The 16,212-nt window shown below is 39.2% G+C and overlaps 1 protein-coding gene across 2 annotated transcripts in view; it reads left to right on the top strand.

The window, feature by feature from the left end:
- MRPL13 (mitochondrial ribosomal protein L13) overlaps nt 1–16,212 on the top strand; it is a 51,462-nt gene extending 35,250 nt beyond the window's left edge. For both annotated transcript variants that reach the window (XM_039523913.1, XM_039523914.1), the window contains exon 7: nt 15,921–16,212. In XM_039523913.1, coding sequence (XP_039379847.1) covers nt 15,921–15,945 — 25 coding nt within the window. In that variant the 3' untranslated portion in view covers nt 15,946–16,212. The remainder of the gene's footprint in view (nt 1–15,920) is intronic.

The following is a 16,212-nucleotide window of genomic DNA, read 5'->3' as shown; positions in this document are numbered from 1 at the left end:
TTCTTGAGAGACTTGAGGATGACAGTAACCCCATGTATTTAAAATGGGCCATGGGACGTGACAGACAATTGTGGACTAGTTAGCTCAGCATACGGCAGAGGAAATGTTAGAAAGACACTCATGTAAAGCTGAGTTTTGTGTATTTTAAAAAAGAATGTTTTCATGAACACTATGATATACAAAGGAAGAAGCAGCCTTTTATTATTATTATTATTATTTATTTTATTTATTTATTAAATAAGCATTTCCCTACTGTGTTTGCAGTCCAAACATAAGAGAATTGTACAGGCACATGAGAACTTGAAAGTGAACTAGACTGTCCAGTTTCAGTTAAGTTTCCACTGTTCTAGCTGAGACTTGTGGGAAAAATTAAACAAAGATCATCCATGGTGGAAAGAAAATTAGATTTTAGATATTCTTTCATTTTTAATCATCCTAAAATGCGATAACATAGATAAAGACCCTGGAGTCTGATTTTTAGCCTTTGCCCTGGCTGTTGTATGTCACTCTGTATAGAAGCAGCATGGGATAGGGAGAACTCCCTTAGGACAGGAGTAGCACAGAGCTGACTTGAGTGACCTGATGCTGCCCTCTCCCCTCCCTTCACTGTTACAGGCCCAGATGTTAGAGGTGGGAAGGAGCTGTGCCTGTAGCACTGATTGCTGTGTGGATCCTGGCTGCTGCAAAACCCGTAGGCAGCCCAAGAACCATAAATTAGAGTGACCTTTTGGCCCATGCAGCAGATCAGAATCCAGAAGGCACAGAGATAGAGTAAACCCATGTCAGCACCTGCTACCCTGGCTTGCACCTTCTGTGCTATAGTTTATTTACAAACATGATTTTTAACCTGACAAATATCCCATTAAAAAACACTATGGTTTGCTTTAGTGCGGGAGTACATCTTAATTAAAGGCAGCCACCTTGGTTAACTGACATGTCGACGGATTTGAAGATATGCTGGTTTAATAGGCAAGGGAGGGGGAGGGATAGTTCAGTGGTTTGAGCATTGGCCTGCTAAATCCAGGGTTGTGAGTTCAATCCTTGAGGGGGCCACTTAGGGATCTGGGGCAAAAATCAGTCTTTGGTCCTGCTAGTGAAAGCACAGGGCTGGACTCAATGGCTTCTCAAGGTCCCTTCCAGTTCTAGGAGATAGGTATATCTCCAATTATTATTATTTTTTAAGAGGAATGCAATTGTGGTTCTGTAATCAGATGTTGATAAGGTTTTACATTAAAAATTACTGGCTAAGAAAAAAGGGAAGATATTGTAGCTCATGGGAGAGCTGTTTGAAAACCAGATAACAGTGAATAACTGTGTAATTGGTAAATTCCATAGTTGGAAAGAAGTCATTAATGGGGAACATCAAACATTATTTTTTAGATTTCTTATAAATAGTGATATATAATTTTGACAGTGAAGGTAAAAAGAATGTTAAATGCTGATAGTTACATTTCCAGTGAGTGTACCAATAGTGCATCTAGATTTGTAATGGTTTATTGTAGGTCTTTTCCATGATTGCCAGCAAATGAAAACTGAGGTAACTGTAAATGAAAAGTGCATGTTTGAATAGATCCAGAGGTGCAATAAACAAACCCCCAAAATGGATTTTACATACCTGAGACACAACCTTTCTCCCCATGCTTTTTGTGTCCTGCTTGATACAAACAGAGGGAAGTGTCATCAGGGCATTCTCTGTGAAGGCACTTTTCCTTGAGAGTGCTTTCCCACTCCCCCAGTTTGAACCTGTAGACCTCCGAGGCACGCTTCAGAGCCCATCTGTTGAGGAGGTGTTGGGGGAGAGGGCTGAGGCAACTAGAGTAGGAATTCTGTTTGGGGGATGGGGGTGGAAGTGTGGGTTGGGAGTTTTAATTTGTATTGCATCTACTGGCTGTTAATTACTATGCAGTGTGTTGGCGGGGGCAGGAAGAGAAGGGTTCCTGCTTTGACTGAATTTGATTTGTAGCTTTTTTTTATTGTGTGTTTCGATTTATTTCAAGGGTGCTCAAAGTTCTAGGCTGGGTGGATATTAAATAGAAAGAAAACAAAGTACTGATGCCATCCCCTTCTATACAGTTGCTATGAAAAGACACAAATAGCTTACTCTTATTACAGCACTTTTTATCAGTAGATCTTAAAGTACTTTACATAGGAGCTGAGTATCATTATCCCCATTTTACAGAGGAGGAAACTGAGCCACAGAGTGGTAAAGTGACCTGCCCAAGCTCACCCACCAGGCCAGTGGCAGCGCCAGGACTAGACCCAAGTCTCCTGAGTCCCAATCCAGTGCTCTGTCCACTAGGAAATACTCCCTCCCTAGTAGGCAGTGGAATTATCTGGAACACAGACATAAAACTACTGTTTTGATTTGGGTACCTCTTCAGAACTCAGGAACACAACATGAAAATTAAGTGTAAATCAGACAGACATGTACATGTGAGCTAAGCTGCTAGATGTGGGTTTATAGGAAGATCTTGGTTTTTTATTCCACAAAACTTCCAAAGCTTAGGAACGTATATTTTGAATAGACAGTTTATTTAAATAAATCAGATGCATCTGATGAAGTGGGTTCTAGCCCATGAAAGCCTATGCCCAAATAAATTGGTTAGTCTTTAAGGTGCCACAAGTACTTCTCATTGTTTCTGTCTATATATGTGTTCCAGTTTGGTCTGGGTACATTCCAGAGGCTTTCCTGTAAGGAAATACAGCAAGGGTCTGACTCCTGGGAAGATGCCTTCAGTTTGCTGCCTACTCACATAATGAGTGCCTATTTTCCAGCCAGGTGTTTTAGGTCCATGAAGAGTTTCCATTAAGAATCTCTGTATGTCAGACAATCCCTCCCTGTCTGTTTGAAGAAAAGTCTCCAAAACCGTTCTGAAACTTTAAAACTTTATGTATTGTAAACTCTCTGAAATTTGATTTAAGAAAACCAAACACCTTTTTAATGTTTATTTTTAGAGTAATGTCCCTGATTTCTGGCCCCAGCCTTTACATCCTGTTTCCTGGAAGGCATTGCTGGGGCTGTTCTAAAATCATGAATAGGTTTCAACAGAGCACTACTGGGAGGCAGCTACAGCAATATCCCAAACTTCATCCACCCACTCACCACTGCAGCATAGCTTGCAGTAGATTCTGGACACTACCACACTAGCATCATACAACTCTGAAAGCAGAGAGCCTTGTTATTCGGGGAAAGAAAAGTGAGGGGGTTGGCTCTTGACAGACAGCCAAGAACTATATATGTGGACGGATACGCTGCTGAATCTGTGGGTGCAGCTGCCACACAACAATTCCTTCCCAGCCTTGTGCTTCCCGAGCTCCCCAGTCTTGATGGTACTTTCACTCTAAGCCACATGCAGCAGCTGTCAAAGTTTGCAGGTCACCTCTTTCCTCTGGCTTCTTAGTAAAGAAGGCACATATAGGTCCTCTCAACTGAGACTCACCCCAACCTCAGTGCTGCTTGTCAACTACTGTCAATTGCTATCTTAAACCAGGAAATGGAGACTAGGGTTGGAAATGTGCCCTGAGGGTGAAAGTATTTGGGAACTGAAAGTATATAGAGTTTTAAATTTGAAAGGTGCATTTAGTGGTTAGAGCTCTGTCACTCTTTAAACATATCATCTACAAATATGTAAATTCTTCACATAACAGTGTCTTTTTCCTATCTAAGTCAGAAGTGTTCAATACAAAACAATAGCACAGCATAACTGACTATAATAAAGGGGAATGCACTGTCTTGGAACCACTCTGGTGCTACTGATTGGTGTGGGTAGACAGCCTGTAAGTCCAGGCAGTTGCAGCTAGATCCCTGCTAAATATTGGCTCCAAGATCTAGGGCCATTTCTTTTGAAAATGAGGCGTTCGATTCTGCTAGCCCTGGATTGACCCTGGAAGGGAAAAAGTTCCAAACAGCCTATATCCCTCACCCTCTTTCTTTCAATGTGCTTCAGTGTAACCACCATTCTGAAAACATGCTGAGAAGATCTAGAGAGAGAGGCCTTTTTTTTTTTTTTCCCCTCAAAGCTGTCTCCTGCTTAGTTTTTCAGAGGAGATGCACCAGAGTTTTCTTTGCCCTATAAGAATAGACATAATTGTTCCTGGTCAACTTGTTTCATAAGCCTCATCTTCACCTAGAAAATTAGGTTGTGTTACACAACACTGAGCTGTGTTAAGTAACCTGATGACTTAGCACACCTGTCAAGTAGGGTTACCTACAACCAAATGACATGATGATAAACACAAACTCATCCCTGTATGCCATGTTTAACATTTTTAACTAACACAACTTTGCTAGTCACGTATTAACACTATCTAACTTTTTAGTGAAGAAAAGCCCATAGTGAATCTCTTTGGAATATAGGATTCTGAGACAGCCCAACCCTGACCATAATAGTAGAACTGAGTTTCTGCCAGGCTTCTGCTCAGAAAGAGGAGGCAAGGGGAGGGAATGTATTCAAGGCGCCTTCATGGAAAGCGGAGCCTAAATTCTGAGGCAAGTGCTATCCACCTCCCAGTTTCTATGGTGCATTACACTGCATCTCTTCCCTTTTAGTTTCTGTGATACACTACACTAAATTCTCTGCTTCTCTTTCTAGTCTCTCAAACAGCTTCGTTCTCAGGAATACTTCAGTAACTTCAAATAGTGATAACTAGTCATAACCCTGTGATGAATTAACTAAAAGAACCAAGATAGAGCCTCCCTAAGACCCCCCTTTTCTTAACAAGAAAAAATTTCAGATTGCTTTCCTTCCTGCTGCTAAAAAGGGAGCAGAATACTTGACCCCATCATGTGAGGATATCAGAGCAATTAGTATAACATAGCTAGGTTTAAGAGACCGCTTGAAGTCTTGATAGAAAGTGGAGACTAGAGGATAATAGTGACTAAGCTGGAAAGAGGAGTTGAGATGTCTTAAATATAAAGCTGTTCCCTGTTGCTGTTGTAGACGATGATTTAGGAGTGTGATTTTTTTTATAAAAGTTGTGTAAATTTCAGACGTTGCCAAGTTTATGATGTGAAATTCTAGGTCTGTTACCTCCAGAAATGAGGAAGCTACAGAGAAGCCAACTGTTTGACACAAAGAGACACCTTATGTTGTGTTAGGTATGAAAATGGCACTTCAGATATCTCCAAGCATGTGTTGCATTTCAAGGGGTACAACCCACAATTAGTAAAGCATGTAAAAATACCTTTTATTCTAAAATGTAGGTATAAGGGATGTTTATTAAATGGAAAATTATAGGTCTTATTATTCTAGCTGTCAGAAGAGGCTCAGAAACAAAGTTGTAAAGATAACTTGAGAGATTAATGGGCTTTTAAAATACTTTTGTGAGAATGTATTAATAAGGCACTGTACTATGTTTATTTGGAGGATTTTTAAAATGCCTGTCAATTATCTCAGCTAAAAGTTGTTTAGCCGCCTGCAGCTATTACTTAGACTGAAGGTCTTTGGAGCAGGGACCTTCTTTTTTTTGTGTTTGTGCAGTGCCTACCACAGTGGGGAGTTCCCATAATACAAAGAAATAATACCACCACCTTGGGCTGTGATCTCTTCAGATCTCACTAAGTAGGATCAGGCATGGTCAGTATTTAAAACGTTGGTGTTGTAGGAACTAGTGTTAATTCAGTGGAGCTCTTTCCCTTTGTGTCAGTCCTCTTTCCTCCGAACAGATACCAGACAGCCAATGAGTGAAAAAGCTACTCCATGCTTCCCTTGCCAGTGTGGCTCAGGCATGTTCTAGAGGGTGGAAGGGAGATTAAAAGGTTAACAAATCTATATTTAAAGCTTTCTTCTGGTAATTAATTCCATGTCCTTTGTTGTACATAAAATGTACCTCCCTGTAAGTACTTAACCTATTGCCATTTTATTTTTTACCAGATTGAAACTGCAGCTATGCAGATTAATTTTCTTATCCTCCTCAAACTAAGATATGCATGGTACACATGCTAGAAAATGAGAGGCCGGTTAATACGAAGTAGACAAGCAGGGTAAAAATTGGAAATATTTTATGCAATACTTTGAAACAGGGATATTGTTGAGATATAGCAGAGTGTATTAAAAAAGGGACATCAGCCATAAATCTGAATGTAATTTCTGTGTGATGATGTTGCTGCGCTATTTGTCCTGACCATAATAAAAATAGAGACCGTGTTTGCTCTTTATAATTTATAAATATCCAATACTCCTGTATTGTTAAATGTGTAATTATTAGCAGTGTCTTGTGGAAAACACTTCACAGCTTGTCCCTTTTTGTCTTTTCCTTCTACTTACTTAAACATACTCCTGTGAGTGCAGGAGTTGGACTGAGGCAATGCACAATGCTCTCCATTCCAGCACTTCTCTGATGGCCCCATTGGCTTATGCTGAATTTCTATCATTTTTGAAAACATTTCTGTGGTTATAAAGAAAACCCTTGCATGTGTGTCCAGCACTGTCTTGCTGAGGCCTCGTCTACATGCCCCTATTCAACATAGATATGCTGGCAAAAGCCTCACTTATACTGGCAAAAGGTCCTTTTGCCTGTATAGCTTATTTAATTTGTCAACAAAAGCACTCTTTTGCTGGTATAAACTGTGTCTCCACTACAAAGGTTTGCTGGTATGGTTGTTCTGGTATAGCTATACCAGCAAACCTTTCTAGTGTAGACAGACACTAAGAATGGTTTGAGTTTAACCTGTTGTATTTTTTGGAGGGAGTGGAGGAAAAGAGAGGGTGTTTACCAGATTATGTTAAATTGAAATAAGCCTCTTAAACCAAAATAAGTTTCTCAACACAAACTCACACTGGATTAACCAAATTAATTTTAAAATGCACCTTTAGTTAAACAGGTGCAAGTTTGTATATAGACGAGGTTTGAGTCTGCATTCAGGCAGCCTGAAGCATTAGCTGTGATAAACATGAAAGGGTCTCATTTATCTCAATTCTTATCTATACTGGAAAAGGTTTACTGGTATAAATATACTGGCAAATCCTCCTAGACCAGTTTATACCAGCAAAAGCACTTTCTTTTTTACAGTAGGGTTTTTGCTTTTATAAAAATATCCTAAAAAATTTACGCCCCTATGTGACAGTACAATACCAGCAAATTTTCTAGTGTAGACCAGGCCTCGGTTATCAGTAACTTGGAAGCCTAATGTTGATTTAAATATCCATATTAACTATTCCACTGAGTATTTTAGCAGAGATATCCAGCCACTCTAGAATTATGGACAAATCTTGGGTAGAATTACATTCACTTCTCTCCCCACTACTCCAAACTCAGTTTATATCTGGGTGTAACCACATAATTTGGTATTCTAGAGAATGTTAACTATGTCCTAATCCTTGGTCTTTTATTTAGTATTGTGGGTTAGTCAAACAGCTAAAATGTGTTCTGAGATGTCCCCTTTAGCTACTGTGCAATTACCTAATAGCTATTGACTTTGGCACAGATTGCAAAGTATCTGAAAAATAGATGTGATTCTTTTGTTTTTAAAGTTTGTGTTTTCATTAACATTTGATTCAGCATGAAAGTCCATCTTTATAAAGTGTCTGTAAAGATGAACTGTTAGTAACTAATGTATTTAGCAATGAAGTGTTTGCAACCACAGCTAATTAATAAATGACACTTAACAAAAATTTATGCCTGGAAAGAGTGCAAACTTAATTCTATATATCTTGAATATAATTATATACAAAAACAGGTGAGTCAGAACATTTCAGTACTAGAAAGGGTAAAACAAACCATTTCAATATGGTAGTTTATTAAGTATACATGAAAGATAAGTGATGAAATATTATTATGTGCAATATGCTGTCATCAGTTAGTAATAATGTCCCATTCCTGTGATTATAATTTTCTCAGAGATGCAGAAGAACACCACTGTGATTCAGGTATATAATGTTTGTATTGGTTAACAGAACTGAAGCAAAGAGTGATAGACAACTAGATAGGAAGTGCCTGATTTTCTCATCGGGACTTGTAACTAATTGAGTTGCATTTATCTGTTGTCTTCAGTTAGGAAGCTTTTTTATAAACTTGCTTAACAGAAATACAGACATGTTTGTGAGCCAGTAGATAAAGATCCATTTAAAATGCATCTTACTGTCAGTTAAACTATATTTGGGGTTCTTTGTCTGGAAACCTGAAAAGGACATATAAGCTTTGCTCTTCAATAACTTACACCTCTCGTCATCTGAAATCTATACAGAAAAATCATACAGTGAATAATTGGCCTTCAGCATGGCTTACTCAGCTTTCACAGTGAACTCTCCATGAGTGTGCAGGAAGGAGGTACAGAAGATAAAAAGGAGTCGATAAGGGCCAGTGGAAGAAAACTCTGCCCCAGCAAAAGCTAGTCATGAAACCCAATGTCACAAGTTACGAAACTTAAACCATTTTGACACCTGTAACTTGTCAGACTGGCATCTTTATATTTAGTAAATGACCCGTACAAATGGGAATTTTTACAGAGATGAATTCTTGGGGATTATAAGTAACAGGGAGCATTCCACAGACGGTGCACTCCACCAAATTCTTTTCCTTCCCTGAAAACCTTGGGGCAAACCAGCACAAGTTAATTCTGGCCAAGTCATCTTTAACTTGTGTTGGTTCCCCTTCCATTCTGTCAAACCCCTTGTCCCAAAAATAGTTCAAGGGCCAGCAATCAGGAAAGGACTGTGTTGGGACTGTGTTGCCAAGGGGCTGGAGCTGCACATCTGTATAGATGGCTTTTGTCTTCAGAGCGCCAATGAAATTCCCAGGCTTTGGGTGCCAGGCCACCCAGCCATGTCCACAGAGGAGCAAATATCTTCCTTGCCCCTGACAATATAATTAATTAGAATATGTAAATAATTAGGGGGAAACTCCCAGTAGTACAATCTCCAACATAGTCTCCTATGTGGGTTTTTCCCCATAATACATTAGCACTCAAGAGGCTGACGGGACTAGGGATGTAAATATCGTTTTAAAAGTTAACCGGTTAAACTATTAAAATTATATCGTTTAACCAGTTAACTAATTAAATGGAGAGGGGATGGGGCTACTCCAGCCGGCCGGTGCTCCGGATGGTTGGCGGAGCTAGGGTCAGCCAGCAGGGCGGGGGCTGCTCCTGCTGGCCCAGGGCGGGGGCTACTCTGGCGGCTGGGGGTGTGGGTTAACGTCTGTGTGGTAAGACTAATGCTACCGTTTGATCATATAACTGTTTACTAATTTACATCCCTAGACATGACTTACATAAGCAAGCTGTCTATAGAACCTTAAGTGGCCCATTAGGATGAGTCCTACTCCTGCAGCACTTCATACTGCTGTGACAATATGGGGGGGGGAGGGGAGCTAGAAATTCTGATCAGGAATTTCTTAAATTTCAGTACTCAAATAGTATGCGTTACCTGTTTAAATTTTACAGAGTTGAATTACTAAGTGCCAGGGAACATCTGTATCTTGCACATTGGAAGCTTGCAGACAGGTTGTAATTATTCTGCAAAAAAGTTTACAGAATGATTGTAATTATTCTGCAAAAAACCCGCAGAATAGATTGCATACAGCTATTACCAGCTGCCTTTCACACGGAATGGTTATTAATTTGTATGAGTTTTTTATGTGTGTGGAAACTTACTAGGAAATAAAATCTAAACCAAATCCTAACCTTTTCAACTTTGCCATTACTTTGTGCAAGATTATTGGTGTACAGCTCTAATATTTTAGCTTTAAGGCATTGACCCATTTGAAAACTCATGCTTGTCGTTGGTAAGATTGCAATGAATATCTGGACTTCCCATCTGTATCTTGGTCACTCTCTTCAACTGATGAGGAGGGATGATCGCCTGCAGGTGTGAAGAGACATGCTATTTGAATACTTCAGAGCTTTCAAACCAGGTGCACACTACTGACTCAGGAGCAGGCATTGACAGGTAACTTCTTTAGGAGTATTGACAGTCTTCATATTTCCCTTTTTAGTGGAGGCCGCTTTAAAAATAATTGTTTAGAAGACCTGGATATAATGACAAGTGAGGATGGGATAATACTTTGGGAATATGTGTGTCATTGTTCAGGGGAAATCAGTAGATGACTCAGTTAAGTTTGACTTCATATCAGCTATTTGAAATACATAAGACTATTCACTAGGTGTCAAAACTAACATTGTAATTTTGAAAAGAGATTGTTTTATGAAAAGATGATTCTTCATTACCTCTTTATTTATTTTTTTTTTATTTTTTTGGCTGGATTGGAGAGAGAATTGCCTCATATCAAAAGCAGCATTTTATTAGCCCCTTGTAGTGCAAAAACTTGGCAGACGTAAATCGCTCTTTTTGGGTAGAGGGGAAGGGAAATTTGTATTGCAAATCATTTTGTGAAATTAATCCTGATGCATATAAATTTTAAGCAACACGTGATTAATGGTGCCCTTAAATACGTAGTTTTGAAAAATTATTCTTTGAAAGATTGATATATGAGAAATTAATCTTGTCAAAAAGAATACTGGCCATTTAGTATAGAAGTAATAAGCGATAATAATACACTGTTTTATATCATTTTTAATTCAAGTATGTTAATCCAAATATTAATTTGTCTGAAGACTATTGTGAGGTAAGCAATAAACTGTTTATTTTGGCTCGTGGTATACAAAATGTGTGTCTCCCACAGCAGGTGCCCTAAGCCAGCAATAAGATGCTGGACTTCTTATGGGATGCAGATTGCTGAAATCTTGCTGGTTCTACTGTGGCGTAGGTAGATTAAAACTCAAATCCGGCCTTCGCAAACAATAGCATCTCTTCTTGTTTCATTTCTGAGACTGCCAGAAACCTGCTTTTGTTCCACAAAATACTGCTAGGCAGAAAGTCTATCTTAGTTGGAATGCGCTGACAAGAATGTAATAAAGATGGAACTGTATGGCAAGTCTGTTGAGACTTGATTGAAATAACCATAGGAGGCAGGAAAAAAGTATCCATAGAACCTTAAATGGCCCATTAGAAAAAAGGATCCCTGGCTTTCTAATCTTGACATCTTCTTGAGGAAATGATATAATATATTGTTAGGATTTTCCTTTGAAGTTTTTCTTTTCTCTTCCTTTTTTTCAAACTGCCAGTACAAAAACAATGCAAGGACTTGATTCTATTACTCTTTCATGGGTTCTACTTTCTGCTTTATTCTGGAAACAAGTATAGTTAAAGCTTTATCTTGATATTTACAAATACTAAACTTATATGGTATAAAATACTGGAGGCCAATGGTTAAATTTGGAAAATAGGTAGCATAATGCTTTATTATACAGTTACAAGTTGTAACACAGTATTATGTTGGCTTAACACCCTTCTTGCAAATAATTACATACGCTCTGAATTAAGGACAAGTTCTGCAAATAAATGTACTTAAGAGTCTATGTAAATCCTAACTTTCATGTCTGTTTCTGGGAGTTTGTGTATCTAAACTAGGCATTTACAAAACTCTTCATGCATTGATGCAGGTTAAGGACTAAACAGAGGTCTTGTGTACACTAGCCTTTTTTCCGTAGCTTCCCACCGCTGCCATTGCTGATAGTAATGGTGTGAGTGCTAGTGTAGAGAAGTTGCTGGCCACTCCTAGTAGTTCTTCTCATCTGGACCTCCTTTAAGCAAGGTTAAAAGAAATATTTGTTGAAACCTCAGTGGCTTCTTTACATTAGCACTCTTACTGTTGCTGTCGCTTCACTGATAGATGTACCAATGGTACTTTTTAAGGGGGAAAAAAAAAAGACTAGTGTAGATGCAACCTGATCAGCCATGCTGCACCTGTGATTATGGAGCCATTTAGAGGCACAATCGGCTTAACTGGTTACAAGTAATATGATTGGGTATATGTCCTTAGAGAAGCTTTTCTGTCATCACAACTGTGTCATTCCCCACCCACACGCCTGGTACTTAACTGGGTTTATTTTGAATGCATTCTATGCAGCTATTCCAGATTTCCTCACATAGGATTCTGGGTAGTAGATGAGATTGCTCTAAAGCTCACAATTTTAAGGTATTGAGACAATGTGCTGAAAATAATAGGTCCTGCAAAAGAAAATTCTGGAAGCTCTAAATTGGCCAGTGTTTTCTGGGGTCGGTGATAGAGTCTTCAGAATTCAAGCACATAGACTGGCACCTATATCAGATGGGAAAGTTCTCTGTGACATGTCTAACCTCACAGAGTTTTGGAAAGAGGGGAGGATTAGATTTACCAGTTTCAATGGGACAATATAAGGATGCCTCTGTCTCCACAGTAAAAGAAGTGTGTGCCTAACTTGTTACAGAAACTGAACTGTGCGCCAGTCTAGGCAGCAAGCAAGGATGGCAGAAGCTTAAAATTTACCAAGTATTAACTATATGCTCTCTGGACAAAAACAATGTTTAGTCAACTGTGCCCATCTCTTACCAGTTAGGGGAATGAAAAATGCTGCTGTGTCAACAGGGCATAAGAGATTTAAAATCTGTATCCAAATTTTGCAGCTCAGGACCATCTCTCAACATCTCTTTTGCATGATTCCAAAGTACTTCCTAATGAGGGAGAAGCAGTAGCTTCATAGAAATTATCATTAGAAGAGGCTAGTTATTTAAATTAGTGGAATTTTTTTCCTAAAATTTTACTGATTTATGTTTTCAAAGCTTTTTTTATATGCAGTGTAACATTCCTGGGGGGTGCATATTGATGGCAGACATGAGCTGCAGAGATTTACATTACATGTTATTGGCAAAACCAAAATTCCTTCCCTTCATTTGTGCATTTTTTTGATTGTGAGGAGGTTGTATCCCTCTGCCAGGAGTCTGCAATTAACAACATGCAGCAGATAAACTCTTCACAGGAATATTCAATTTTTAAAAATGTGTACAGTCTCTCTCCTCAACCAGCAGGTGAAGTTTTGAACCGGTTCTTTCTAGGAGACTTTATTTCCTTGTTGAAGTAGTTAAAGGATAGGTACTTTCTTAGGTTTCACTGTAACAGTTTGTTCAAATGCATAATTGCAGTGTTTTGTTGAGAGTGAGAGTGATAAAGTATTTCCCTCTCCAGTGGAACACACCTCCCCAGATTTATGTGGTTTATCAGCAAGGAGCTATCCTTTGGTGTTCACTAATAGCTTAATTCTTTTTGAGTCAGACAAGTTCTTTTTAAGCTTCAATTCTTTCTGTGACAAAACATTAATATCATCCTTACCAAAGGCAATATTTTTCAAGGCTTAGCTTTACCAGTGCCAAGTACAGTCTGTAAATCAGAGACTATTGCTTTCAAAAAGCAAACTACCAATACTGTGAAAGCCTAGTGTGACTTCAGAAAAGGCTTTAAGAACTTTTGTGTTTGTTCATGGTAGACTTGCAGCAGACACAAATCAGTTTGAGCTTCATTAACCTCATACAATTGGAAACTGAGGCTTCAATTCCTTTTGACTTTGAAACAACAACATTTAAGTCCAAATTGCAGTCTGCATGCAGAAAAACAAAACCAGAACAATCCTGAATGTGTTTTCAGCTCAGTGAAAAGTTCTGTGGGACCCTCAGATCTGTAACGAGCTTAACATAAGCTTGATCTGCACAGACTGCCAGCTGATTGGACTGAAGTGTTAAGCTGCCATTCAGAGAGAAACAAATTTCAGTGCTCAGGGTAGAGGAAGCGTGAGAGAGAGAGAGAGAGAGAGTGTGTGTGTGTGTGTGTGTGTTTTGAATGATTTGGTCCATGCAAAAAGACTATGAAATACTAAGAGGCAACTCATACTATGCCATGCAATCAATAGTATCTCTGGCATGGGATTTTCAGAATCCCTGAGTGTTGGCCAACTTTTCTATTACTGAAGTCAGGTAAGAGTCCCATTGACTTCAGTGGGAGCCAATGTTGAGCACTTCTGAAAATCCCACTTTTGATGCACAACAGATACTATACCATTTTGAACTATGTGAGCATGCACGGAGGGTGAGCTTAGAGTAACACAACTTGGAGCATTTCCAAAGATTTGGAGAGATGATATCTTGCAAAGCTCTGTGAAACATGGCTTTGCTTCATCCACCAGCTACTGAATGCTGGACTTATTTCAATTGCACGTTATAATTGAATAAACATTGTCTAATTGTTTAAATATTTCCTTAAGTCCATACGTGTTGTTTATAGTTGTTGCATGTGGAACAAAGAGAATTCAGAGATTAATACAAACAGTGCACTACTAAAGTGGGACAATTGACTGAATGGTAAAAAGTCATGTAGTACCTAATATAAAAGGTCAGTTGTCCCTTTTTTCTTAAAATGTATATTATGTATAGCAATACATGTGATAAGTAGCCAAGGTCTGACTCTAGATCACCACTTCAGTTCATTTCATATAAAGTAGTATGTCACATGTGCCCTTTTTCCTGCTTTACAATCCATGGAAAATGCTGAATCCTGGACATGTGCTTTGACACCTAACAAGAAAGTGAGATTTTTGCCTGCTTTCTGTGGAATCATCTAGGTCAGGGTTCGGCCGATCGCAGCTCCCACTGGCCGCGGTTCGCCACTCCAGGCCAATGGGGGCTGCGGGAAGCGGCACTGGCCAAGGGATGTGCTGGCTGCCGCTTCCCGGCACCCCCATTGGCCTGGAACGGTGAACCGCAGCCAGTGGGAGTCGTGATAGGCCGAACCTGCGGACGTGGCAGGTAAACAAACCAGCCCGGCCCACCAGGGTGCTTACCCTGGCGAGCCGTGTGCCAGAGGTTGCCGATCCCTGATCTAGGTGGATGCTTTGCATAGTCCCTGCTGTGAATTCCTGCAGTTAGCTTGAGTACACGATACTTCTTCACTGACTTCCTGTTGTTTGAATGCCATATCTGAACATTTAGTCGGGTTTACTTTTATGAATTGCACATGACAATGAAATATTCCAAACGTTGTCTTTATTCCATGAAGTTCACATGGAGTCCACTGAACTAACCCTTTGTACACTATTTGGCTTATATGCTGACATCTCCCCTTTTAAAAATCTTTTTGTATCCAGTTAGAATTGGAAAAGAGCTATATAGTTACTGTACCCATGTCCGGATTGTAGCTGAAAGCAGCTGTTGCTTTGTGTTGTGTTTCCTAATAAGTTATATTAAGGCAGATTGTGTTTTAAAGCAGTTTGATGATGCTGTCCACAGTGCCCACTCCCTCCATCTCAAGTGACCATATCATCAGTTTACCAATGGACAACTTCAGAAATGGCTGGGGAGCCTGTACTGTTCCCCAGGATCTACTGGAGATGTCAGGGCCATATCCCGTGCCAGTACTGAGCAATCTTCAAGAGACTGGGATCTGGCTTGACCCTGTGTCCAGCAGGAGTCAGGAGAAAGTCTGCTCCTACTGCCAGTGGATGATACTGGCAGAGAGTGGCAGGGGCTTGTAACCCCATTGTTTGCTAGCGAACCCCAAGACACTGTGAATAATCTAGTTTCATTGTCCAAGCAGACTGAAATGCAAAACATAAACATCAGAAAAGATGCAAAGTAAAGTTGATTTTTAAATTCTTCACCTTTAATGGTTTTTGATAACTCAAAAGTATAGCCTAAGCTCTCAACTTCAAACTTGTCTTGTTTTGTTGAGCTTATTCAGATTTAAAAAAAACAAACCTGAGTTTGGAGAAAACTGAATAGCAGTATTTAGTCATCTAAAGAATACATTCATTTAAAGATGCACTGTTACGTTTGTGAAGTTAGGGAGCAGTTAACCCAGACCCAGGATCAAACAGTTTGCAAACAAAACTTGAGGCTTGTAAATTCCCAAAGCTCTGGTTTGGTCTATTATTGCTAGATTTGTGTGTTCGTTTTTCTTTTTAACAAAACGAAACAAAAACCCACCAACCATAAGGTCAAAATTTCAGGCACCAAAAATAAGGAAATTACAATACATACGGTGATTACAGCAATTTTAAGTCAAACGTGTATTTTCTACGCCTGTTTTTGTTGATGTTTGATTTTTTTTTTTCCTAGACCTAAAGATTATCGAAAGATGTGAAAAAGAACTGAAAGAGGAAAGGCTGTCTTTCCTGCAAAAGATGAGTTCCAGCATCACCCACATTCATCTTAATCATCCATTCTATGTAGAGGACAGATTTTTTTCAGGTACAAGGAGAATTTGTTTAGGGAAGATCAGTCATCTTTAGTGTAATGAAAACACCAAGCTAAACACTGATATAATATTTCTGACATTTCCTGTTCCAGAATGTATTGCATGAATCTGGCCTTTGATGTTGAATGTTAATAAAAGGATTTTATTTCTCTA

Source organism: Mauremys reevesii, linkage group 2 (assembly GCF_016161935.1).
Source record: "Mauremys reevesii isolate NIE-2019 linkage group 2, ASM1616193v1, whole genome shotgun sequence".
In the NCBI taxonomy this organism is placed as follows: Eukaryota; Metazoa; Chordata; order Testudines; family Geoemydidae; genus Mauremys; species Mauremys reevesii.
Note: the sequence above shows the minus strand (reverse complement) of the source record. Positions and strands in the feature narration are given on the sequence as shown.